At 38.6% G+C, this 22,638-nt stretch overlaps 2 protein-coding genes and 1 pseudogene across 2 annotated transcripts; 2 read left to right on the top strand and 1 right to left on the bottom strand.

Annotated features, from left to right (window-relative positions):
* Window positions 1–805: 805 nt before the first annotated feature.
* Window positions 806–12,587, top strand: TRM11 (tRNA modification 11 protein). Its single transcript, XM_010245709.3, has 6 exons — window positions 806–1,307; window positions 4,153–4,364; window positions 4,913–5,230; window positions 5,366–5,440; window positions 6,017–6,091; window positions 11,622–12,587. The coding sequence occupies exons 1-6, from the start codon at window positions 1,094–1,096 to the stop codon at window positions 12,174–12,176; spliced, it is 1,449 nt and encodes a 482-aa protein (XP_010244011.1). The 5' UTR covers window positions 806–1,093; the 3' UTR covers window positions 12,177–12,587.
* A 5,585-nt stretch (window positions 12,588–18,172) lies between these two features.
* LOC104587933 (pathogen-related protein-like) lies at window positions 18,173–19,579 on the bottom strand. Its single transcript, XM_010245710.3, has 4 exons — window positions 19,393–19,579; window positions 19,164–19,296; window positions 18,740–19,041; window positions 18,173–18,385 (listed from the first exon to the last, which is right to left on the bottom strand). The coding sequence occupies exons 1-4, from the start codon at window positions 19,528–19,530 to the stop codon at window positions 18,242–18,244; spliced, it is 717 nt and encodes a 238-aa protein (XP_010244012.1). The 5' UTR covers window positions 19,531–19,579; the 3' UTR covers window positions 18,173–18,241.
* Window positions 19,580–21,926: 2,347 nt separating this feature from the next.
* Window positions 21,927–22,638, top strand: LOC104587963 (adenosylhomocysteinase pseudogene; annotated as a pseudogene).

The raw sequence follows: 22,638 nt of genomic DNA, 5'->3' as shown, positions 1-22,638 counted from the left end.
GTTTAGGGTCGACCTGTGGTACCTCGTCGTTATTGGTCCAAGTGACCTCGGCGCGAGGAGCGACCTCCCTTGAGGACTTGTCGACTCGATTGAGGTGCAGGTGGCGACCTGCGAGACGTGCTCACTGACCTCCTCCATTTGTGAATCCTATCACTCCTAGGTCTTTTGGAAGTTAGCTCCTACATCAAATGTTTCGGAGGCACAAAGCCTAGTCTATGTGTGCCACTACCTCCGAAGACTTTGGCTTGACCAGCCACGACCTCTCAGAGATCTCGGACATCGTGCATGAAGCCCATGCCAAACAATGCCTATATATAGGCCTCACCTCTAACCTCACAAGGTACATGCGCAATTTAATTCTCGCATCTCTCTAGCTCTTTTACTTTTAGCTCTCTCAAAAATCTCCAATTTACTGACTTAAGCATCGGAATAACCAGCCCGGGTAAAGAAACCTAGGCACTTTAATATTGTTCCACTACAGGTCTCCCAGAAAATTACACAACTATCTATCATATAGCTCAACATCCAAGCTATCTTCTAGCTCGTCCTTACTCAGCTCAACATTTGAGTCACCTTCTAGTAAGGAATTCCCTAGCTTGACTTCTGAATCATTAATTAGCAGGGAGCTGCTAGATTGAGCATCATCACAAACAGTTGGAATCGGAGTGGTTATGATTACAGACCCATTCCCATGAATCAAACAGGCCCTAATGTGCCTGGCTGGCTTATGACCAAAGGATCCTTCTGAAAGACCGTCTGATCAGCACAACTCTTCTTTGACCGTTTCCCCAAATGTCAAAATCCTGATCCAATTGAAGGAGGAACAAATTGGGGCCAAATCTAGGGCAGAGCGTCAACGTTACCCTGTCACAATCCACTACTGCGCCCAAACTGACTATAACGTTCTCCAACGAGCGCCAAAACGACTAGACTTACAAGGGTTTTGGGTTTTTATCCCTCCTCTTCCCCGTCATCACTGCCACCGCCGGTTCCGCCGCCGCCAGCGTTGGCACCTTCATCACTACCACCATTAATTTCAAGCGAGAAAACGGAAGAGAGAGAGAGAGTTTTGTCTGTGAGCAGAAAATTTAAGATGTGGTATCTGTGCGTGTTCTACCACAGGTTGTTGGATTACAGGAGACCTGAAGTTGAAGCTCTAGCAGAGCTTTTTGGTGCCTTTGGAGAAGACAGTGAAATCAGTCACCGGTCTTTGGAATGGAAGCTTCCTGAGAGCCACCACCCTGATTCTCCTTTCCATTTCGTCAATCTACCTTCCGAGGACATTGCGAGAAGCATCGCCAATCGAAGTGAGCTTCTCTTATTCTTATTCATTTGTCTATGTATTTGCAATTCATGATTTCTAGTTTGTTTTCTGATTGTCTTCTAAACCAGATGATAAACTTGTTTAGGAGGAATATATTCTAAACGGAAATTGGAAATGCCACAAACGCAATTTTCGAGAAACTTGTGTTTGAATGGGAAACGAGTTTCTGGTAATTTTGAGAATCAGTTTACGCTAGAATTCTTAATATCATTTAGATCTACTATAGCTCGATAAGTAGAAATCTCCTACTCTCACATGGAAGTCTTAACCGGTTAACAAACTTGTAAATAAAAGCAATATAAGATTTTTTTTTGAGAGAAAAAAAGCAATATAAGAGTAAAAGCCTAGAAATATTTACAGACATGTATTTTGTGCTCCTAAAAAACTGTTTGCCTAGTTGATTAGTATAAGTTCTTATTCTCTCAATCAGAATGATGTATATTATGACACTTAATGTAAATGAATAAAGTACATATTTGATTCATGTTATTGTGGTGTGTTTCTATGTAATACCCTTAAACTAGACATATATGAGACTCGTGTTAGTTTAGAATATTCACAGCCGTTGGATAGATCTGAGGAGATTTATCTTAGCAAAGCTGACACTGATGTGTCGCCAAGTTGGTTGGGGTGGCTTGTCTCAGCTGCTAGGGTGAGACTTGAGGTACATGCAGTGTGGGTTTTTCTTAAAACCCTGAACCGGACCAGAATTTCAGTATTGCCCTAGACCTTGGAGATAGATGGGCAAAACTGGAATGTTACACTTGACCCCTAAACTCGATTATGATACTGCACTAGGTGTCGGATTGGGCTGTCTTTGATATGCCAATCAGTAAGATCCTTAGAGGGGGTCAAAACCTGGGTATGTTGGGACAGTCCGAGAATTCATCTTAGTGGGTGATCATAGTGACAAGACTAGTCCTTTTGTCGGACAAAGTGAATGATCGGGGATGCACTCTCTCTAATGGAAACCAAAACTGCCGGCAGTTGATTTCAACCATTGAAATTTGTTTTGCAAAATATATTTATATAGAGATGTACATATATATATTATGGTTTCAAAATGTTTGAAAAATGTTTTAATTCCCAGGATCCATGTGAGTAGAGAGTGCAACACTGTACCTTGCAGCCGAGGGAGTGGTCTTCTCTTGTCGGGCGGTATTTGATCATTATGGGCTGAGAGATTAAGTGTAAGACCATTGAAGGTAATACCTAATGGGCTAATCTTGCATCTGCCTATAGTCCTTGGGTTTTTATAAGGTGGTTTGACCCAATGACCATTTAGTGTAAATGTTGGGCCTATTAAGAGCCCATGGTGATGGGCTCAGGGGTTCACTGTCTCCTACAGTGAATTCGGCCAGGCCTTGTCACAGAGGTTGGGCTGAACCCATGTGGCTGATGTGTAGATCAATGTTTGGGTCCCATGCCATATAAGGATATTCAACTGGGCAACAGTTTGGAGGATAAGTGAGCACATAGACTTAAATGGGCCTAAAGCCCAATCCGAACTGGCTTAATGAGATTAATTAAAGAGGGCAGTTCTAGGATTTAGATTAGCAGATAGGATAAGGGATTATCCCTATCCACTCAGAGAGTCCAGATCCAAATAGAGATTTGGATCAAGAAACTCTTAATTAGATTAGGAGGGCTGATCTTTATCTGCAAATAAGATAGGGGATTATCTTTATCTCTTAAAGAGAGTCCAGATCCAAATACAAGATTTGGATTAGGAAACTCCTAATGGGATTTGGAGAACCTCTCTTTAACCCTATAAATAGAGGAGAAGGGCGAACCCCAAATCATCCTTCAACTTACTGATTCAAGAGAGAAGACAACATATAGTTGGACTGACGCCATCTTCTACTCTTGCCTTCTCCTATTATTGGCGCCATTACCAGTTCGATCTCCACCTGTAGGAGCGATCAAGAGGAGTTCTTGATATTATCTTTTGGAAAAAAGATAATCAGAAGTCGTGCTCACGTGCCCTTCATCGAGTTCTTGCTGAAGAACCACCCTGCTGATTCTGCTCCACCCTACGCTGTGTCATCTTTAGTGGGAGCAGTTTTTGGTATTCTCCTTGGGCGTGAACACCTTCGTTGGGGGTTATTATTACTTCGTATCATGTATATCCCTCTCCTACCTTTTGGTTTCAGATTTGGTTCGTTTTGGGTTCAAGATTGATCGTTGAAAATGTAGTTTTCTAAATAGGGAATGTGATTCTCACATGAGAGAGAAATTTTTGAAATTTCGCTCAACTTACCTGCAAGGTTCGGCCATCCATATGATGGATCTCTCATCCCTTCATATTAGTCCAACAGAATATTGCCTACGTTATCTGTGAGCACATTAGTTTCCCTCGGGGGACCTGGTTTACCAATGTCACACCCATCAAAATTTATCTTGATTTTTCCTCCATTAGGAGGCACCTAGGGTCAAGTTCTTCTATTATCTATCCAGATGGAAGCAGATCACTTGGACGATAATGGATCATACATAGGTTGATTTTGTGAACATTTTCTACCAAAGCAAAATAATTTGGAAGATCCATTCCATTACTATATGTTGGTTCTAGAAAAGCTCAGTAATCAGATATTTAGACTCTTGGATCGTAAACAAACCTTGATCTTGTTTTACTTTCTAAGATTAAAAAGAGTCAGAGACTCACTAATGGATATGCATTTGCATTTTTCTTAGGCAGCTGAGGAACTGGGGTGGGCGTAGATGAATAAAAGATAGGGTAATATTTAGATAAATGGACTTGTTGGTACATCCAAACAATTTTCCCTAGATAAATGGAAATAATCTAAATCCCTGTTTACAACTAACAGGTATATTGGTGAAGGGAATCTATGAACTTTGGGGACAAGGCAATAGTTACAAAGAATTGGAAGAGGCAATAAAAGGCTATCCAGATGAGCGCAAGCTGCCATACTTGGCATCAGAAAGCACATTTAAGATAATTGTCGACAGCTTTGGTAAGGTGATGACCTTTCAAGAGCAAAACGAACGTATTCAAGGGCTTACTTATATACCATTCAAGGTTCGTTTTTTTGTTGTGATTAACTGCTTATACATGCATATCTCAACACCATTCTAGAAACTTCATTATGTTATAGCTGCTAATTGCATTTGGTATATTATAATGGGCACTTTTCAAATGAATCTTAGTTAGTGGATTTCTCTTAGGGGCTATTTGATAGCAGATGAAATGGCTGAAGTGAATGATTTACTGTCTTGTCTTTTAGAAACTAAGTTATTAAGGGGCTTGTGAGCTATTTAATGGCTGAAGTTGAGTTGAATGCCATACCCTCAAATATTTTATTATTGAATTATTTTATTCACTAAAAGACAAAACAATGCCACTTCAGTCTGTTATCAATGGCCCCTGAGATGTAAGAATATAAAGTTCATAAAGTTGTTATTTTCTTGATGCTTTGGTTTTCACAATGAGATTGCACCTGGGCTATGATGCATAAGCTTGGTATCTCTTGCAAATCAAATGACTCCAACTTGAAAGACTGCAAAGTGTGATGCCTCCATGGTTTTGTCTCACATCTTAGTCCTGCTCCTGAAAATGAGTATTTGCAGGGTAAAGTTAATCTACGAAACCCAGATCACAAATTCTGGCTGATAGAAACTGACGACTATGGATCTAATAATGGGCTTCCACCAGTTGTCCAGAGGAGGATCTATTTTGGTCGAGAGGTTGGAGCTGCAGATAGGAAGCTTTTGCCAACCTACCAACTAAAAAGCCGCAATTACTTAGGTCCTACTGCTATGGACGCAGAAATGGCTTTTCTTATGGCCAACCAAGGCTTGGCCATGCCAGGGAAACTTGTTTATGATCCTTTTGTTGGCACTGGCAGTATTCTTATTGCTGCTGCACACTTTGGAGCGATGACAATGGTCTGTACTTTGATCTTCTTGTCAATATTTTTTAAATGATTCCCTTATCTGTGGTGTAGACTTTTTCCTAGGAACTTCTGTGAACTATTGTATCTCAGTTCTCTTTAACTGGGTTCAGTTTTCCATCATTTGCAGGGTGCTGATATTGACATAAGAGTGGTACGTGATGGGCGAGGCCCTGACTGTAATGTTTGGAGCAATTTTAATCAGGTAACTTCTGGATCTAGATTTTTGTTCATGCATGAATATGGACAACTATTTAATAGTGGTGCAAGTCGGGGCAAGTTGGGCTTGGTTTAAGGTTATCCTAAGCCCCAATGTTGTTGTAAGACTTGGACCGGACACAAATCTGGATCCTTGCTGGGTCATAGGTCAAATGGTTTGACCACAAGTCACATAAATCATCATCATCATCATCTCTCTCTCTCTCTCTATATATATATATATATCTATATCTATATATATATGAACACTAATGCAAATGACAAGATGGATCAATGGTAACAAGTCAACATAAATTAACCAAAAGGTCATGAGTTCAAGTCTTCCCATTTGCGTTTTAAGATTTCCATTGATTTAGTAACCTGGGTGGGTTGTGGGAACTGGTTGGGATGTTCAAACCTGGCCAGTGTTCAACGGTTCTTTGCTACATATATTTTGGTGTTTTCTGTCATTTCCCTCTTGCTGGAAATTATTTTCCAATTAATTTATTTTTAATATCAGTTTTGTGGATGTTCTAATAAATTACTTGAAGGGAATAGTTACTCATGTTTTAATTTTTTGCAGTATGGCTTAGCAATGCCAATTTCACTGCTCAGGGCAGATAATAACCTTCCTCCCTGGCGTACAGGATTAAGAGAGGTAAGCTCCTATGCTCTTTGGTTGCTTATTTATATAGCTTTTCATATTGTGGTTTTATCCTATGTCTGGTTTGTCGATGAATATGAATTTGACATTAACATTTCAAGTAGTGTCTGAAAGTTTTTAGTGGTTGTAACTTCAGAGACATGTACATGCTTTTTACCTTGTAATATCAAAATTTCAGGATCCTAATTGTTCTAGTCATTGTTGGTGTCCTTTTTATATGTTGTGTTGCATCAAATTCTAACTAGTTTAGATCTATTTGGACAGTCCTCAACTAGTTTACTTGTGTTAGATTGTTGTTCAATATTTTCTAATCACCACATCAAATTAAACTAACCTAAAGTTGGTTGGACCAACTAACAGAAACATCAAAGGCATTTCCCTTTTTGGTAGTAACAAAAGGATGGATATCTTGATTTTGTATAGGCAGAGGTTGTTCCCTTACTGCTATAGATATTTTAAATCCATTCAAGCAGGAGCTAAAAGAAGAACGGTTTAGCAATGGATAAATGTTGAGCAAAACGGAAAAAATGAAAATATTTATGTTAGGTTCATAAGATGTCTACATATGATCAGTGTAATGGAAGCCTACCATGTGCAGGCAAAAGAAAATTCCCTTTCCTTTTGTTTATATATTTGAAAATATTATTTTAAGCTGTTAGTCAAAGAGACATTGCCATACACAATAGGGTATAGGGGTCTCTATGAATGGAGCTGTACACATTTCCATTGCAAAGTGTCCCTACAGGATGAATGTTGGATAGACCAGTTTTTTAAAAGTGAGAAGTACTACTAAAGTGCAAGGGGTTCCTAAGGCCTGAGGCATGAAATGCAAACCGTGGCACACACCTGAATGAAGTGAAGTGCCACTTTGAAAAAGAAAAGCAAAGCTTAATGTATAATAATATTGCAAATCTAAACATTCAAAGAAATATGACATTTCAAAAAAAAACTATTAGCTCAATTAGTTAGAGCATTGTGTTAAATAATTAGTGTTCCATGGATTCTCCCAGATGGATAAGTGTCTAAGTTGGGAGTTGGGACATGCATTGGATTCTGACACTTCATTAATCCTTAGGGACACTTCTAACATTTTCCCTTATTTGACATAAATAAATAGCTAATGTACACAACTAATGCCATTTTCCTTTAAAATTTTAGTAGCAAACATAAATGTTTAGAGCTTTTACTATAAGTATATATTGTTAGAATTCAAAAAAAATTATTTTAGTAGTTTTTACTTTTCTATAGATGTTCTTCTCGTTCTAGATTTTTCATTTCATTGAGTCAGATCCCAGTAAACATGTGTTGTGATTCAGACCCTTAATTTTCAATTCTTGGTAATGAAGTTTGGACTAAACTTTTTCCATGCATAAATGGTGAAACAAGGAATAAGGAGACTCCTTTTGAACCAAGACTATGTTTCCATGTGGAAGAATCCTGGGTTATTTACGGAATCTCACTAAATGTCAGGACAAACAATCCACTCCCTATATGTAACACTGACTTATGTACATATATTTTAACTTTAAACCCCTTAGTACTTGACCAAATTAACCTTTCTTTGGGGATGCTCTTGGATTAGGATATTCAAGTTTTGGATGGCTTAAGAACTTCAAACAAGGTAGGGTATAGGGTGGATGTGGACTGGTGGGTTGATAATATGGCTACCCAAAAGGTCCCCTATCCAATGGATGGTTTGGGTTGCTCACGTGATTCCTCCAAATAGCAGAAATCATAGGCGACGCCTAGGTGAGAAGGCACCCTTGGAGGCTCACCTCACCCAATTGCCAAGCAGTTTTGTATAATGTGTAATAAAATACTTTTATATTGTTATTTGTTTTAGATTATAATTATAAAATAGACATTATTAAACAAAAATATTCATTTTTTGTGTTTATAAACTAATTTCTTTTTATTATTTTCTTATTTGTTAGGGTTTAATCAACACAAACATTGCTAACTGCTGTATTGAACCCTCAATGACTTCAAAGTCTGAACCAATAAGTATGGGAAGAACTTAAAATTTTGTTTATTTCTTCTTCCACATTATCATCATCATCATCTTCTTCTTCTTCCACCTTTTCTTTTCTTCTTTTCCTATAACAAAAATAGGGGTTCAGCCCATATACCTTTTGAGTTTTCTTTTCTTTCTTCTTTTTCTTCTCATAAATATGTTGATTTTTTAAACTTAAACATGAAGTTTATAATTTTCTTATGAAAATTATGGATAGTTATTAAAGAAAGATGGTTATGAAACCTAGGGAACTACCCTAGGATATGTGGTTTTTACTTAAAAAAAATCCATCACCCAGGCGACTAGGCAACAAAGCATCCCCCTATCGCCTAGCCTCACGTTGGCGCCTTGAAAACTATGGCAGAAATAGGTGGGGTTGTCTAGTTGGGTTGATGGGTTCCCTACTTGGCCAATTAGGAAATCCACATATACATGCTAATTCCTATAATTGACTTCCAGATGGAGGGATTGCCACCTTTTTTATAAGTAACAGGATGTATTTTATTAAAAGCCAAAGTGCACACAAAACTATGCAGCTGGTTGATCCCAAGAGGAACTTTGCCACAAGTAAAATAAAGCAAAAACTATTACAAATAACAACATCCAGATTGCATATTACATATTGCAAGCTAGTCCTGGGCATCCCCAATCTAAACAGTCCTTAACAACCCCACTCTTGGCCAAAAATCAGCCAGCATGCTGGCACTCCTAGGCACCCGCTTGAATGAGACATTCAAGGCAACACCTAGAGATTGAGCCAGTCTACTAGAGTTCTGAATTTCCATGGGATATGTATGACCTTGGATTGTCATCCATCTTAAGACCATTTGACAGTCAACCTCTACTTCCACATTTCTCATTTCCTGCCTAGCCAACAACTTTAATCCTTGAACTAAAGCCAGAAGTTCAGCTTTTAAGGAATTTCCTTGACATACCGGACCTGAAAAACTTAGTATGATATTGCCAACATGATCTCTAATAAATCCCCCATACCCGAGGCCCCTGGGTTTACAAGGCAGCAGCTATCAAAGTTGAGTTTGAACACCTTTGTGTCAGGAGGGAACCATTCAACCATCCTTTGTTGTCACCACCTGCCGCTCCCTAAGCAAATCATTAATGGAAATACCTTGGAATTCCCCACATATCACAGCCCAATGGGCTATCCTCACTTTTATGACTTCAAACACTTCCTCATCTTGTTTACACCTTAAAAAATCCTCGTATTTCTTTCACACCATAATCTCCACAGTACTGCCCCACGTATACATTGCCATGAAGTCTTTTGACATCATGTTGAGCCTCCAAATACATCTGATTTAAATAAGTCTACTGCTGCCTCTGGCGCCACCTACATTTTTCCAAACAATAAAAAGAAAAGCTGCCACAGTCTAGAAGCATAGGAACAATGTACTAAAAGATAATTAGTATTTCCCTGCTTTTCAAGCAAAGAACACACACATGAGGAGAGAGAGATCAGTGCTTTTTTTGATAAAAACCAGGGTTTCCATTTTCTTTGGAGCCTTTCATGGGTGTTGATGATTTGGTTGGCAGCCTCCCAACAAAAAAACCTTGACTTTGGGGGGAATTGGGATACAAAATACCTCTTTCACGGGGAAAGGTTCTGTGAAGGGATAAAAGGTTTTAAAAGGAGGCACAACTAAAGCAATCATTAGTAATGAAGGGTGATTTGGCCCTCCAATGACATTGTGACACATGGCACAACAGGACTGCCGCATGACACCTCAGCGCCACACGAACAACTACGGATCTCACTAAGTCAAGGAGGCGCACCTCGGAACCAGTCCGAGCACCTCGTATACAACTCGGGCACCTCAGGAGAGCAACTAGCAGCACCTCGTCCAAGGCCGACCTGTGGTAGCTCGTCACTATTGGTCCAAGGGACCTCAGCGTGAGGAGTGACCTCCCCTGAAGGACTTATCGACCTGACTGAGGTCCAAGTGGTGACCTACGAGACGTGCTCGCTGACCTCCTCTGCGTGCGTCTTATCACTCCTGTGTCCTTCGGAAGTCAGCTCCCGCACCGATCGTTCTGGAAGCAATTGGATAAGGCACAAAAGCCTAGTCTGCGTGCAAAACTACCTCTGAGGACTTCGGACCGGTAAGTCACGTCCTCCCGGGGATCTTAGACGCGGTGCGTGAAGCTCATGCCAACCGACACCTATATAAAGGCGATTTTCTAAGAGGGAAATACACGATTTAGCACTCAAGCTCTCTAGCTCTCTAGCTCTCTCTCTCTCGCTTTCTAGCTTTCTGAAAACTCCAGTTTGCTAGCTTAAGCATCGGAGTGCCCACACCTAGTAAAGCAGCCCAGGTACTCTAATCTTCTTTCTTTACAGCTCGACCAAGCGACTTACCTAGTCCGGCATCTGAGCCATCCACAAACAGGGAGCGTCAGATCGCGCACCATCAATTAGTATTGGGAATCTAAATTCTTTCATCACAACCCAATGGGGCAAGTTAACGTTTTCAAGTAGGGTTACAAGAGAAACCAGCTCATTTTTTCATGATTCCTTAATGGCCTTCTCAAACCGAAGTCTCAGACTAAATCATTCTCTTCCAAGGTTATCATTTCAGCAATTAGTTTGTTTTTAGAATTGGACAAGCCATAGATCCTTGGAAAGGCTTGGCACAAGGGAGAATCCCCCCCACCAAGTATCTTCCCAAAACTTCACACGTTGTCCTGAGACCACATCATATCTTATGTTTTGCATGAGGGATTGCAACCTTAAATTATATTTAAATATTAAAAAAGAGTGATGCCCTAAAATTGGGGGTGGCCAGGTGGGGGACAATAATGCCATAAGCCTGAGAGAGTTTATATTCAAGAGCCAGTTGTTTATATGAATATGAAAAGTAGAAATTAAGCTCTGAATCTCAACCCAACAGAGGGAATAAGATTCCGAGAAGCTCAACCAATCATTATGTTAATTTGGAATCTGTTTGGCACCCTTTGTCAGTTCTGCATATGGCTGCTGTTACTTGGGAGCCCTGATATGTTTAAAAACAAGATGCTAGTAAACAATTATAAATATTTAGGACCAACTATTGCCAGATGATGGGTCTACTGAAATGAAGAACAAATATGTATATCAATTGAAATAAGAGCATGATTCTACGAAGGCTAGGATAGCATCAAAGAACTAGTCTAGGAAAGATTTCCATGTTCTCCGGCATGGAAGCATAAAGTTGTCAAGATAGTAGAAAAATATTTCTTTTATGATTGGGCAAGTGCTACTTTTGAGGGAAGATCTGCAATTCAGAAATGGGAGCGAATAGAAACATACATTTACAAGTTCTATTGATGCATGCATGCTGAAGTTGAATTATTAATGTTGTATTGTTGTAGCTGCTGTATTTCTTACTGTTTTACATGTTTGCTTATTTGGTTATTTATTCTTGTTGATGTTAAGATAATACTGTTTTTTTTTTCCCTTTTTTCTAGCTGCAAGTTAAGATGATACTATTTATGCTTAATGTTCTTCTTTACAAGGTTTTCGATGCTATAATCTGTGACCCTCCATACGGAGTTCGTGCTGGAGGACGTAAATCTGGTGGCCGGAAGCTACTAAAGGGTGCTGTGGGTCCGTATACTGTTCCTGATGACAAGAGGTCAGACCATATACCATCAACTGCCCCCTACAGCTTAGTTGAGTGCATGCATGATTTGTTGGACCTTGCTGCTCGGATGCTAGTTATGGGTGGGAGGCTTGTCTTCTTCTATCCTGTGCTAAGAGAAGATGGTTCCACTGATACCCATTACCCAGAGCACCCATGTTTCACCTTGATTGCTTCCTCCGAACAGATCCTTAGCCTACGCTACAGTAGGGTCTTACTGACAATGGTGAAGACAGGACCATATAGTGAAGAAGTTGCAGAATCAGCTAAGAAGAAGCATCTGGAGTTCAAGGAAAACCATCTGAAGTGGTTAGAAGATGGTAATCTTCGTTCTGCTGTATTCAACCCTGCTGATACTCAAACTGGTTTTGCTGAGGATTCCCAGTTAAATAAAGAGTCAAAGCCAAAGTACAGAGGAAAATATGTATAGCTACATTTTTTTTACAGTAATTTTCACTGTTTAGCTGTCCAAGTCCGGCAATTTTCGCGTTCTAATTTCCAACAACTGTAATAGATGGGCTTTTCTGTACGCAAATTTCTTACCACTTGGGACCACGGCAGAGCCTCAAATTGTGATTGTAGCAGAGAGCAGGATGAATAGCCTGACTGCTGACTTGCTGAGCCCCTAAGAGAAGGATTTGCATCGACCACTGATCATGTCTACACTGCAGAACCCTTTTACCCATGCTCTTTGAACTTGTATGTCAGTCTCCTTTGTAGGAGACTTCCAGTTGACTTGAATCAAGAGGTCCAGAAGTTACTGAATATATGAACTCATGTAATAACTAGTTACATTTCTGAGGATAGTGTTTGCAATTTATGAAATGCATTAACATCCCAAGATTTTTTTTCCTCCTAGGCTGGAGATCAAACTAAGCAGTGATGAACTGGTGTAATTTTATTACCAAAAAAATAAGAACTGATATGGTCATGTCAAGCTTAGGGCGACCGGGATCTTCGACACCAACGCTAGTAGCCTGGTACTGGGTGGAGATAACTGCTTGAACTCGTACAAAAATTGGGTTAAACTTGAAAGCAATTAATCCTGCCTTGATTTGCTTAGGACGGCTTTGTGCTGCACTGCTGCCCTTTTTTAATAGTATTATAATTGATTCTCGTGCATAAGTGTATTACAGTTTGTCCTTCCCATTTTAGTAGGATACTTGTCAATGTGATTTCACGGGGGACATTTTGTTCTTGTTCTTCAGCTAGCCATGGAGAGTCTTGACTCTTGATTACTCCATTCATGTTCATCTTTTATTTCTCTTAAAACTTATTCCGAAGATTGTATTTGATCCAAGGGTTTGGTTGATCCATTTATAATTCATATTTAAATTTTTGTTCGTCTTTCATTTGTTTTTACTCCGGTGATTCAAGATATGTTAATTTGATGTTTGAAAAATTCCCCTACGGCAATTCCTAAAGCTAATCATTGCAGCAATGTTTTTCTAAAAAAATGGCTTATCAAACACCATCAAAGAACTTTCCATTTTTTCTGACATAGCAAGTTGGTGAAACAGAGCACTCGTGAAACACATTGGTGCCAAAGAGAAAATACTGAGCTCCAACGGTCCTATCCCGTTAGACATGTGTCCCACCCAATGTTTTTAAAATCGGACTGGACAGGGAACCATTCTGGGTCCGGTTCCTGAGTCAAATGGTCCAATCGTGCGGTTCGAACAGATGGCCCGTTCTGATAAAAATTAAAAAATTGAAAAACCCAAAAAAATGGCCAAAAACCGTTCTGTGTGGGTCAGTAATTCGTTGACCAAATCAACGGTTTTTTGCCAAATAACGGTTTTGGGGTAAAACAGAACTGGTCAGGTGATCAGTTCTCAAATTTTCTGGTCCAACCTTTCAGTCCGATCCGATTTTAAAAACATTGGTCCTACTAAAGTCATTTTAGGTTTAGCGGTTTAGACTTTAGGTAGAGCTGTAATGTGGGCTGGGCCGGTGGTGGACTCAGCACGGCCCAGCACAGCAAGGGCCGTGTTTGGCATGACACGATCACCACAATTCCGTGTCAGGCCAAGGCATGGCATGGGAATCTGGGCCATGCCGGGCCTAGGTTGTGGAGGGACCGGGCCTCCAAGGCATGGCCCACTCGAATGGCAGGGCCCAGCATGGCCCAGAGGCACAACATGCAGGTCAGCATGGCACATCCTTGATATCGGCCCTGTGCGGCATGCGAGAATATAGCCGTTGGAGGGGGGCAATGGCTATTTTTGCCTTTTTGGGTATTCTGACTAAAATACCCCCAACAGATATACACTGTCACTAGGGGTATTTGTGTATTTTGGATAATGGGGAATGACTTAAATGCCCCTAATAGTTATATAACTAGTTTAGTGGGTATTTAAGTCAAATAACATATAACCCCTAAAAATAATCAAAATGCCTCTCCCAACAGCGATAAACTATTAGTTTTGGAAGGTATTTTGGTTAAATTAATCCCTCAACTCCTATAAATACCCCTACCCTTCCTCATTCTCACCGCAACACCTCTCATACTATTTTACATACTCTCATACTCTATTACTCTCTACAATCTATATACTCTCATATTCTTAGCTCTTTTAATGTTTTTTCAATTTTATTTTTATTCCAATTTCCAAATTTCAACAAGGAGGAGCTTGCATCAAGTGTTTCAAGACTGCCAATCAAATAGTGCAATTTGGGAACCTGGGAGGCTTAGAAAGCTTCACCGGTTGAAATCAAGTTTATTGGCGGTTGGACCAAGTAATCTATAGATTAATTAATTTATTTTTCTAAATTTAAATTTTCATTACAATGGCTGGCTCTTCCAAAAATCCTTTTTATTTTGTTGATGAAGCCCAACCTCAGTATGACAACACCAAAAATGTCGGTGCTAGTAATAGTAATGTTGCTCTAAATATGGCTTCTCTGATTGGTGCTACTACCTGCAACGCCAAGTCTCTCTCTAGTAAGAAAAGAACTAGCGATATCTGGACTATTTTTTATATTGAAGAAATCCCTAGAAAGGGAAGAAGAGCAGTTTGCAAAAAGTAGACATGATTTCAATTGCCACAGTAGTGGTGGGACTAGTCATTTGTGCAAACACATATCATCTCACCTGAAATAGGGAGAAGACGAGTCAAACCAAATGCAAATTTCTATTGGGGTATTTGGTAATTTCAAATATTCCCAAGAGGAAATGAGGCAAGAATTAGTAAAATATATTATACATGCTGAGTAACCCTTTATGTTTTCTAAAGACCCTAGGTTAGAAAATTTTCTACAATATTCTGTTAATCCGCATTTTAGTAAAGTTTTTAGGAATACAACAAGATTTAATTTAAACTCTTTCTAATTTAGATTCTAAAATTTCTCTTACATATGATATATGGACATCCAAATATAACATTAATTATAGTTGTGTCACTACACACTTTATTGATCAAGATTAGAATTTGCATTAATGAATTTTAAGTTTTACTAGATTAGAATGGCCACATATTGGCACTGAAATTTCTAGGAGTATTTTAAATACTTTATAAGAATATAAAATTAAAAATAATTTTTTTTCTATTACTTTTGATAATGTTAGTAAAACTAATTCTCCCAATAAATATGTTAAAAAATCAATTAAAATCACTTTTAATGAAAAATGATTTCATATTAGGTGTGCATGTCACATATTAAATTTATGTGTACAAGATGCATTAGAATTTATTTCACCTCATATTAATAAAGTTAGAAATTATATTGTGTATATTAGAACCAGTGTTTTCAACTTGCCATTGACCCGATTGATTAAATTGCTCAAATCGTCACCCGATCAAGAATTTGGGTCCGGTTTTAGTAAAACTCGAAAGATGGTAAAAAACTGTCAACTTGGCCAAAAACTTTCCGACCCAAATGGTTGGATCGTTGACCCATTTGACCCAGTGATCGGGTCACGGGTTGTACACTAAATGTGTATGCAAATTTCAGGAGGCCATAAATTTGCACTCTAATGTCTGATTGAGATGTTTTTTTTTGGGTAAATTTTGAAGACCTATGCATCCCAAGGTGCCAAAGCCTTGCTATTTTTGCCAAAAAACCCTTTTTTGGTCTCAAATTGTAAATTTTAATATTTTTTTACAAATAAAAAATTTTAAAACAGAACATAGAAACATAAATTAAATATAAAATAATACATATATTACATGTAGAACATAATTATACATTATTTATTGATAAAATGCATATACATACATATATATGTATGAATTTATGTATTGCTATCGTGGCACGGTCTACTCCAAGTCGGTTTTTAAAACATTGATTAGAACTTCAATGGTTAGAAAACAAGAATTTAAAAATTTATGTCACCAATGTGGAAAAAAATATAAAAGATTTGTATTAGATGCACAAATAGGTGGAATTCAACATATTCTATGTTAGAAAGTTTAACATATAAAGATGTTTTAACAAGTTTTTTATAATAAAAGAAATGCCAAATGATTACATAATTGATGAAGATTGAGAAATTGCAATTTGTATAAAAGATTTTTTACAAACTTTTTATGATGCAACTAATTTATTTTCGGGAGTTTATTATCCTACTTCATGTGTATTAGTTAATTAGTTATTTATAATTAGTGATGTTTTCAAAATATAGAAATATTCAACAATTTCAAGAAATTATGAAAATAAAATTTAAAAAATATTAAATATTTCTCCTTGGCACGTGATATACTAACCCCTCCGGTGTCAATAATTGCATCGGAGTCTTATTTTTTGCAGATAGTTGAGTTTTGGATGAGAAGAGGAGCAACTTGAATGATCACTCTTTAGAGATGTGCATCTGTTTGAAGGATTGGCTAGATACAAAAGATAGGATACAAGACAAAGAAGGTAATAGTTCACCAGATAAAAATGATGGACATGAAACTTGAAAAAGTGTTGAATCTAATATTTTTTGTATTCTTGTAATTTTATATTTTCAATTTTATTTGAAAATTATTTGTAATAATTTCCAATAATCCAATCCCATTTTAATTTTTATCTTCAATTTTATCATTTTATAAATGCAACTTCACTGTATTATTTTTTCAATGTACTTATTATTTTTTGTACACATTAAATTTGAAATGAAATAAAATTTTCACAATTTTTTCCAACTTATTATCTATTGTTCATGTTAATTTTTTGCTATTATATGTTATTTTTTCCCTAAATTTTCTTAGTTTAGGAAAATTGGAAAAGAAAAACAATAGGCCTAACTCGGACCCGGCTTGGCAATGGCCCAGCTCCCTAGGTCTGACACGACTAGGAACTAGTCCATGGGTTGTGCCTAGCTTGACTTGGGAGGGGGACCGTGCTGCTCAAGCATGGCCTGCCAAGGCCCAAGTCCCAACACAACATGACCCACATTACAAGTCTAGCTTTAGGATTTAACGATTAAAAAATTAGATTATGGGGTTTGAGGTTTAGGGATTTAGTTTGTGGGATTTAAGGGTTTAGGTTTTAGATTATAGGGTTTAAAGTTTTGGGTTAGGGTTTTCAGGTTTTAAAGGTTTAGAGTTTAGGCTTTAAGAGTTTAAAACCGAAAATCAAGAGATGGTAGGATGCATGTCCTCCAATGGGGTAGGGGCCAAAAATATTGCCTGTGCCAAATGTGCTATAAATAGAGGGTTTATTGAGATTGTCTGATACTTCTTCGCAGGGATCTGGTACCGACAAAATGCTTCCAACACAATTCCAACAGGCCACTACCACCACACTTTGGGAACATCTCTGTTATCATTCATTAGGAGATATTTACGATGTAGGGTTGTAATAAAGATCGGATTTTCTCCTCACATAGCATGCTTCACGCCAACCTCAGAGTGCATTGAGAGATGTTCTCAATGCACGACTGAGATGCATGTTCTATGAGGTTGGTGTGAAGTGCACATTGTGAGGAGTAGGGTTGTTCATCGGATTTGTTCCTCACATAGCGTGCCTCACACCAACCTCAGAGTGCATTGGGAGATGCATGTTCTCAATGCACGACCGAGATGCATGTGCTATGAGGTTGGTGTGAAGTGCACACTGTGAGGAGTAAGGGTGCTCATGGTTCTATTAAACAAATCATAGGCCTAAATTTCAAACCGATCTAGTGGTATCGATTTTTGGAAAATCGGTAACCGAAATTAAACCAAAGCCAATCGATTAGCCGATTGGTCAGTTCAGTTCATCCATTTGATTAACCAGAATTTTCAATTTGGTCTCTTTGATTAGGTTGGGTTTTTCGGTTTTTTTTTCTTGCTCACCTCTAGTGAGGAGCAAATCCAAATTCATGAGGTTAATCTTTGATTAGTAATATGGAAACCTCTTTTTTTTCCTATGTGAATAAAAAGTGGAATTATATTCCTGATCTTCTTTCCCTAAAAGTTTAGGACATATTCGTTTAGAAATCTAACTTCTGGAGCGAAATCAGAATCCTAAAGAAATGTTTCCATTGAAACGTTCAAAATTACAACCATCTTCTGAAAATTTGTAATATAACTATCCCGTATTTCTTAAAAAAGGGCAACTTGAAGGGCCCTGTTCTATGGAGTTGGCTGAACTTTCACCCTTCATAAGACCTCCAAGCAGTTCTCCACGATCGTAAAAGAATTCCACTTTCACTATCCTCATCTGTTCGTCCAACTGTTACAAAAAGACAAGGATACCATATTTTGACGAGTAATTTTACCCAAGTCCTATGAATGGCTTTGTACAACTAACAAGCAAAATTCTCAACAAAATTGATAATGAGATGCATGAATCCATCATCATCTGATTAATTGGTAATAATTAATATCAGTTTAAACAAGGGACCCTCTGAAAAGGGGGGCCATATAGAAAAAATCAGTTTAAAAAAACAAGGAGAGAGAGAGAGAGAGAGAGACCCCTTACAGTTTCTAATTCTTTTATTTGAAGCAATACTTGAAGCTACTGGAAGCAACTGATCAGAGTAAAAGTGAATAATTAAGAAAGAAACATTATGAAGTAGGGGGGTACCTCAAAAATGGCCATCCCATATAATTCCACCATCTCTCTTGTTGGGGCATGCCCTTTAAAGGGACCCTCCATGAATCCCCAGTGCCTGAACTTGTACACAATTACAGGTGGACCAGAATAAACTTGCAGAATCTCAAGAGCAAACCCACGAGGGAATGCTGTGGTGAAGGCCTGGTGAGCTGAATCTACCGTTTCAACATCCGGATTATAGCAGCGGTATTCCTCCGGCAAGGAGGTCTGCAACAGTGAATTATAGCCTCCACCGAGACGACGCTTTTCTTCTAGAGATATCAGTGGCCTTCCTGTGAAATACCCATCCATTGACGATGATGATCATAATTAAGCAAACCAATCTTCTGACATAATAAACTAATAAATCAACTAAAACTAATGAATTGCAGAAGAAAAGGTCAGTCGGTGTTACCATTGAGACTGAACCTGTACTTCTCTGGGTCGACGGTTTTGTAGTCGTTAAAGCCTGTCTTATGGAACATCTCCATTTCCCATGTCTTGACAAGGTTCTGGACCTTTTCTTCAAGAGAACCAGGGGGCCATATCTAGCAATAACAGATTAATTAGAAGGTTTCTCAGAAAAACATACAGAAAGAAATAAAGAAATAGATAGGCAATGGCTTTTATTATTGGGAATTAACCTTAGTTCTGCCTTCTTCGAAGAGTTTGTTTACTACGTCATAGTTGGGAGGAGCTCCCCATCTCCACTTGGTGTTCTTCTCTGCTTCGCCATAGATGTGAGACCGATACTTATCTCCCTCAACTGTTGGAGAAGCCATCTTCTCTGTAAGTGGAGTAGGTCGTTTATGGAGGAATAAGTGTCATATCATATATAGAGATGCACTTGGAGCATCATCTGTTATGAGTGGCAAGCTAACAACCAATCAAATATTATCCGGCTATCTCAAACATACAAAAAATAAATATATAAAAAATTGTATTGACGCAGCCAAGTTGAAGACTATGGCTGGCTGATGGCTCCCTACCAAGTTGTTAGGTCAGATGTGCTTTGGTTGAATCTTGATGCATGAGTCAAAAATGTTGGCCGTAGGGACTTAAATTAAATTATTTGTCTGAATCCTTGACCTATGTGTCAGTTCCAACTTTGTTCCTATAAACAAAGCCATCTCGGGGCTAGGTGTGGGGGCCACCAGGTTCAAACAAAACCTGTACTTCGTGCTGGGGTGGGGGGTGATACTTGGCTCTCGGAAGAAATTTCTTTGATACTAGTCGTTTATACTTTCATAAAATGACAGAACCATCAACCTCAATTTCACAGGATTTGAATGTGATTCCATGGAACAGGTTGTTTTGACTTAGATTAGTTTAACCCAAACCCGGTTCATTAATACCTATTTTCTTATGTTATATTAATGGATCAGATATTAGCTTAATCTAATCCAATCTAACATAAATTTATAACGGACGGATCAGGTTCAATCTAATTTAATAAATATTTTGGACTGAATTGGTTCAATTCGATACGTCTTATTGAACTGTTCAATCCGTCCAAATTAATTTTGATGCGGATGAAGTCCAATTCAAAACCACTACTCCATTGATTCCTTTACCAATCACTAATATAATTGCTTTAGATGGCCGGGCAAAAGTTGAGACTGGAGTGATGTCTGGTTTTCGTTAGAATTCAGAGATCATACATTTTACCATATGAAAAAGGCTGACGAATTACTTTAGATCCATTCATTTTAGGGGTGGCAATTGGGTTCAATCCAATTCATTTAATCCGCTAATTTATTATTGGCCCAGTTATATAAAATTAAATGGGTTGAGTTCAATCCAAATCCTTTTTAATCCAATCCAACTCGCTCAAATCCATTAATTTTATATTTATGGACTTAAAAAAACAAATTCTTTCTCTCTTAACAAATAAGTTGGTTATATTTTAGTGGTTATTGTAGTTATTATTTACATAAGTGGTGAAGGTTCAAATTACATTATAAGTAAGTTGTTTTTACACAAGCGGCAAATCCATTTGACTATGTTCGGATTTCAGGTTTGACCAAACCACTTAGGTTCAAACCGGTCAGACCAACTTAAACCACTTAGGTTCAAAGGTGGTTGAACCGTTTAGATCTGGATCAATCCGGTCGGATCGGATCAGTTCAATCAATGGTGGATTGACTTGGACCGGACCATATTAGGTTTGTGCATGGATTCGGGACCAGACCGCCTGGCCCAAACCAAGTCAATGCAGCTAAATTGGGACGGTCTGGATTCAGGTCGACCCGAATTGACTGTGCTGGGTCGGGTCGGAAAGTGTGACTATTGGTTGGACCGGACGACTCAAACCGTGCAGAGCAAGCGGTTACCAAACCATCCCACTCGGGGTCTATTTTGGATTCGGGTCGGCCCTAATCAATATATGCTGGATCGGGTCAGACCGCATTGAACTGATCCGGACTCGGGTCAAATTGATTTGGATTTATGTTGGGTGAAATGTATTGATTCAAGACAAACTAAATTTAGTCAATTATTAATAGAAAATTAATGTATTAATTATAAATTATTTAATTCAAATGAAGAAAATTAAAAAAAAAGGGGCTAAGGAATTTACACTTATGTCTATAATGATTAACCCAATGGTTATCCATAACCCAACCCAACTCATTTAAATGGATGGATTGGGTGATGGGTTGATCAGACAACCCGCCAAGTAAACGGGCGGGTTGGGTGGGTTCAGCGGGTTGGATTAAAAATTGCCACCCTTATTCATTCATTTATAATATCGCTTTGGCAAATCAGATCTTTTGTTTAGGGTTACTACAATATTTGGAATGGTGAAGAACATCTCTGTAATTGTATATTTTCATTTAGGCTGTGTTTATTTGAAATGTAAATGAGAATCGCGGTAAATTTTACATCTCAGTCCAATTTTATAAGCGTTTGGTGGAGGTAAATGTAAAAAGTCCATTCTTGTCAGTATTTACAATGAAATCAATGAAAATTTTACATGGATATGAACAAGCTTTGCTCTTTGTCCAACAACGGTCTCCTCCGTCCAACAGCCAGAAGAAATACAAGCCGGTTATGGCTGCCAATGAAGCTGACGAAATGTCTGATTTATTTTGCCCATACATATTCCCAGCCTCAGACGAGAGAGCGTGAGAGAGAAAAGAAGAGACAATAAATCTCAGTCTCAAATCTATCTGTAGCCATGTCACCGCTCGTCAAGAAGACCTCCTCTGATCGACAATACAAGGTCAAAGGAGTTTGGCCTCTCTCAACCCTTCGCAGCCTTTCAAGGGAGTCAAGATCACTGGCTCGCTCCACATGATGACGATCCGAACTGTGATTCGGATCAAAACCCTCACCACCCTCGATGCTGAGATCCGTGTGTGCTCCTGCAACATCTTCTTCACCCAGGACCACACCACTGTTGCCATTGCTTATTGCAACAACGCTTCCATATTCGAGTGGAAGGGGGAGATCCTTCAGGAGTACTGGTGTTGTACTGAGAGGGCACTCAACTGGGGTCCTAGTGGCGGCCCTGATCTCATCGTCAACAATGGTGGTGACTTACATTCCTCATCCATGAGGGTGTGAAGGCAGAGGAAGAGTACGCCAAGACCAGAAAGTTGTCAGACTCAACATCAACAGACAATGCCGAGTTCCAGATCGTGCTCACGATAATCAGAAATGGGTTGAAGATGGATTTGATGAAGTATCACAAGATGAAAGACAGATTAGTTGGTGTTTCTAAAGAGACAACCACCGGTGTCAAGAGGCTTTACCAAATCAACAACAAAGAGAGTTTCAGAGCAGAGGAGCATGAAACCTTTCACTTTTACACCAGAACAACTAAACAACATGAGAGAAAAATCCCAAACACTCCTGTTCAATTTTCCATTGATCACTAAACTGGGGTC

Source organism: Nelumbo nucifera, chromosome 1 (genome assembly GCF_055504915.1).
Source record: "Nelumbo nucifera cultivar China Antique chromosome 1, China Antique-T2T, whole genome shotgun sequence".
Classification (NCBI taxonomy): Eukaryota; Viridiplantae; Streptophyta; class Magnoliopsida; order Proteales; family Nelumbonaceae; genus Nelumbo; species Nelumbo nucifera.
The sequence above is the reverse complement of the archived record's forward strand: the minus strand, read 5'-3'. Positions and strand labels throughout refer to the sequence as shown.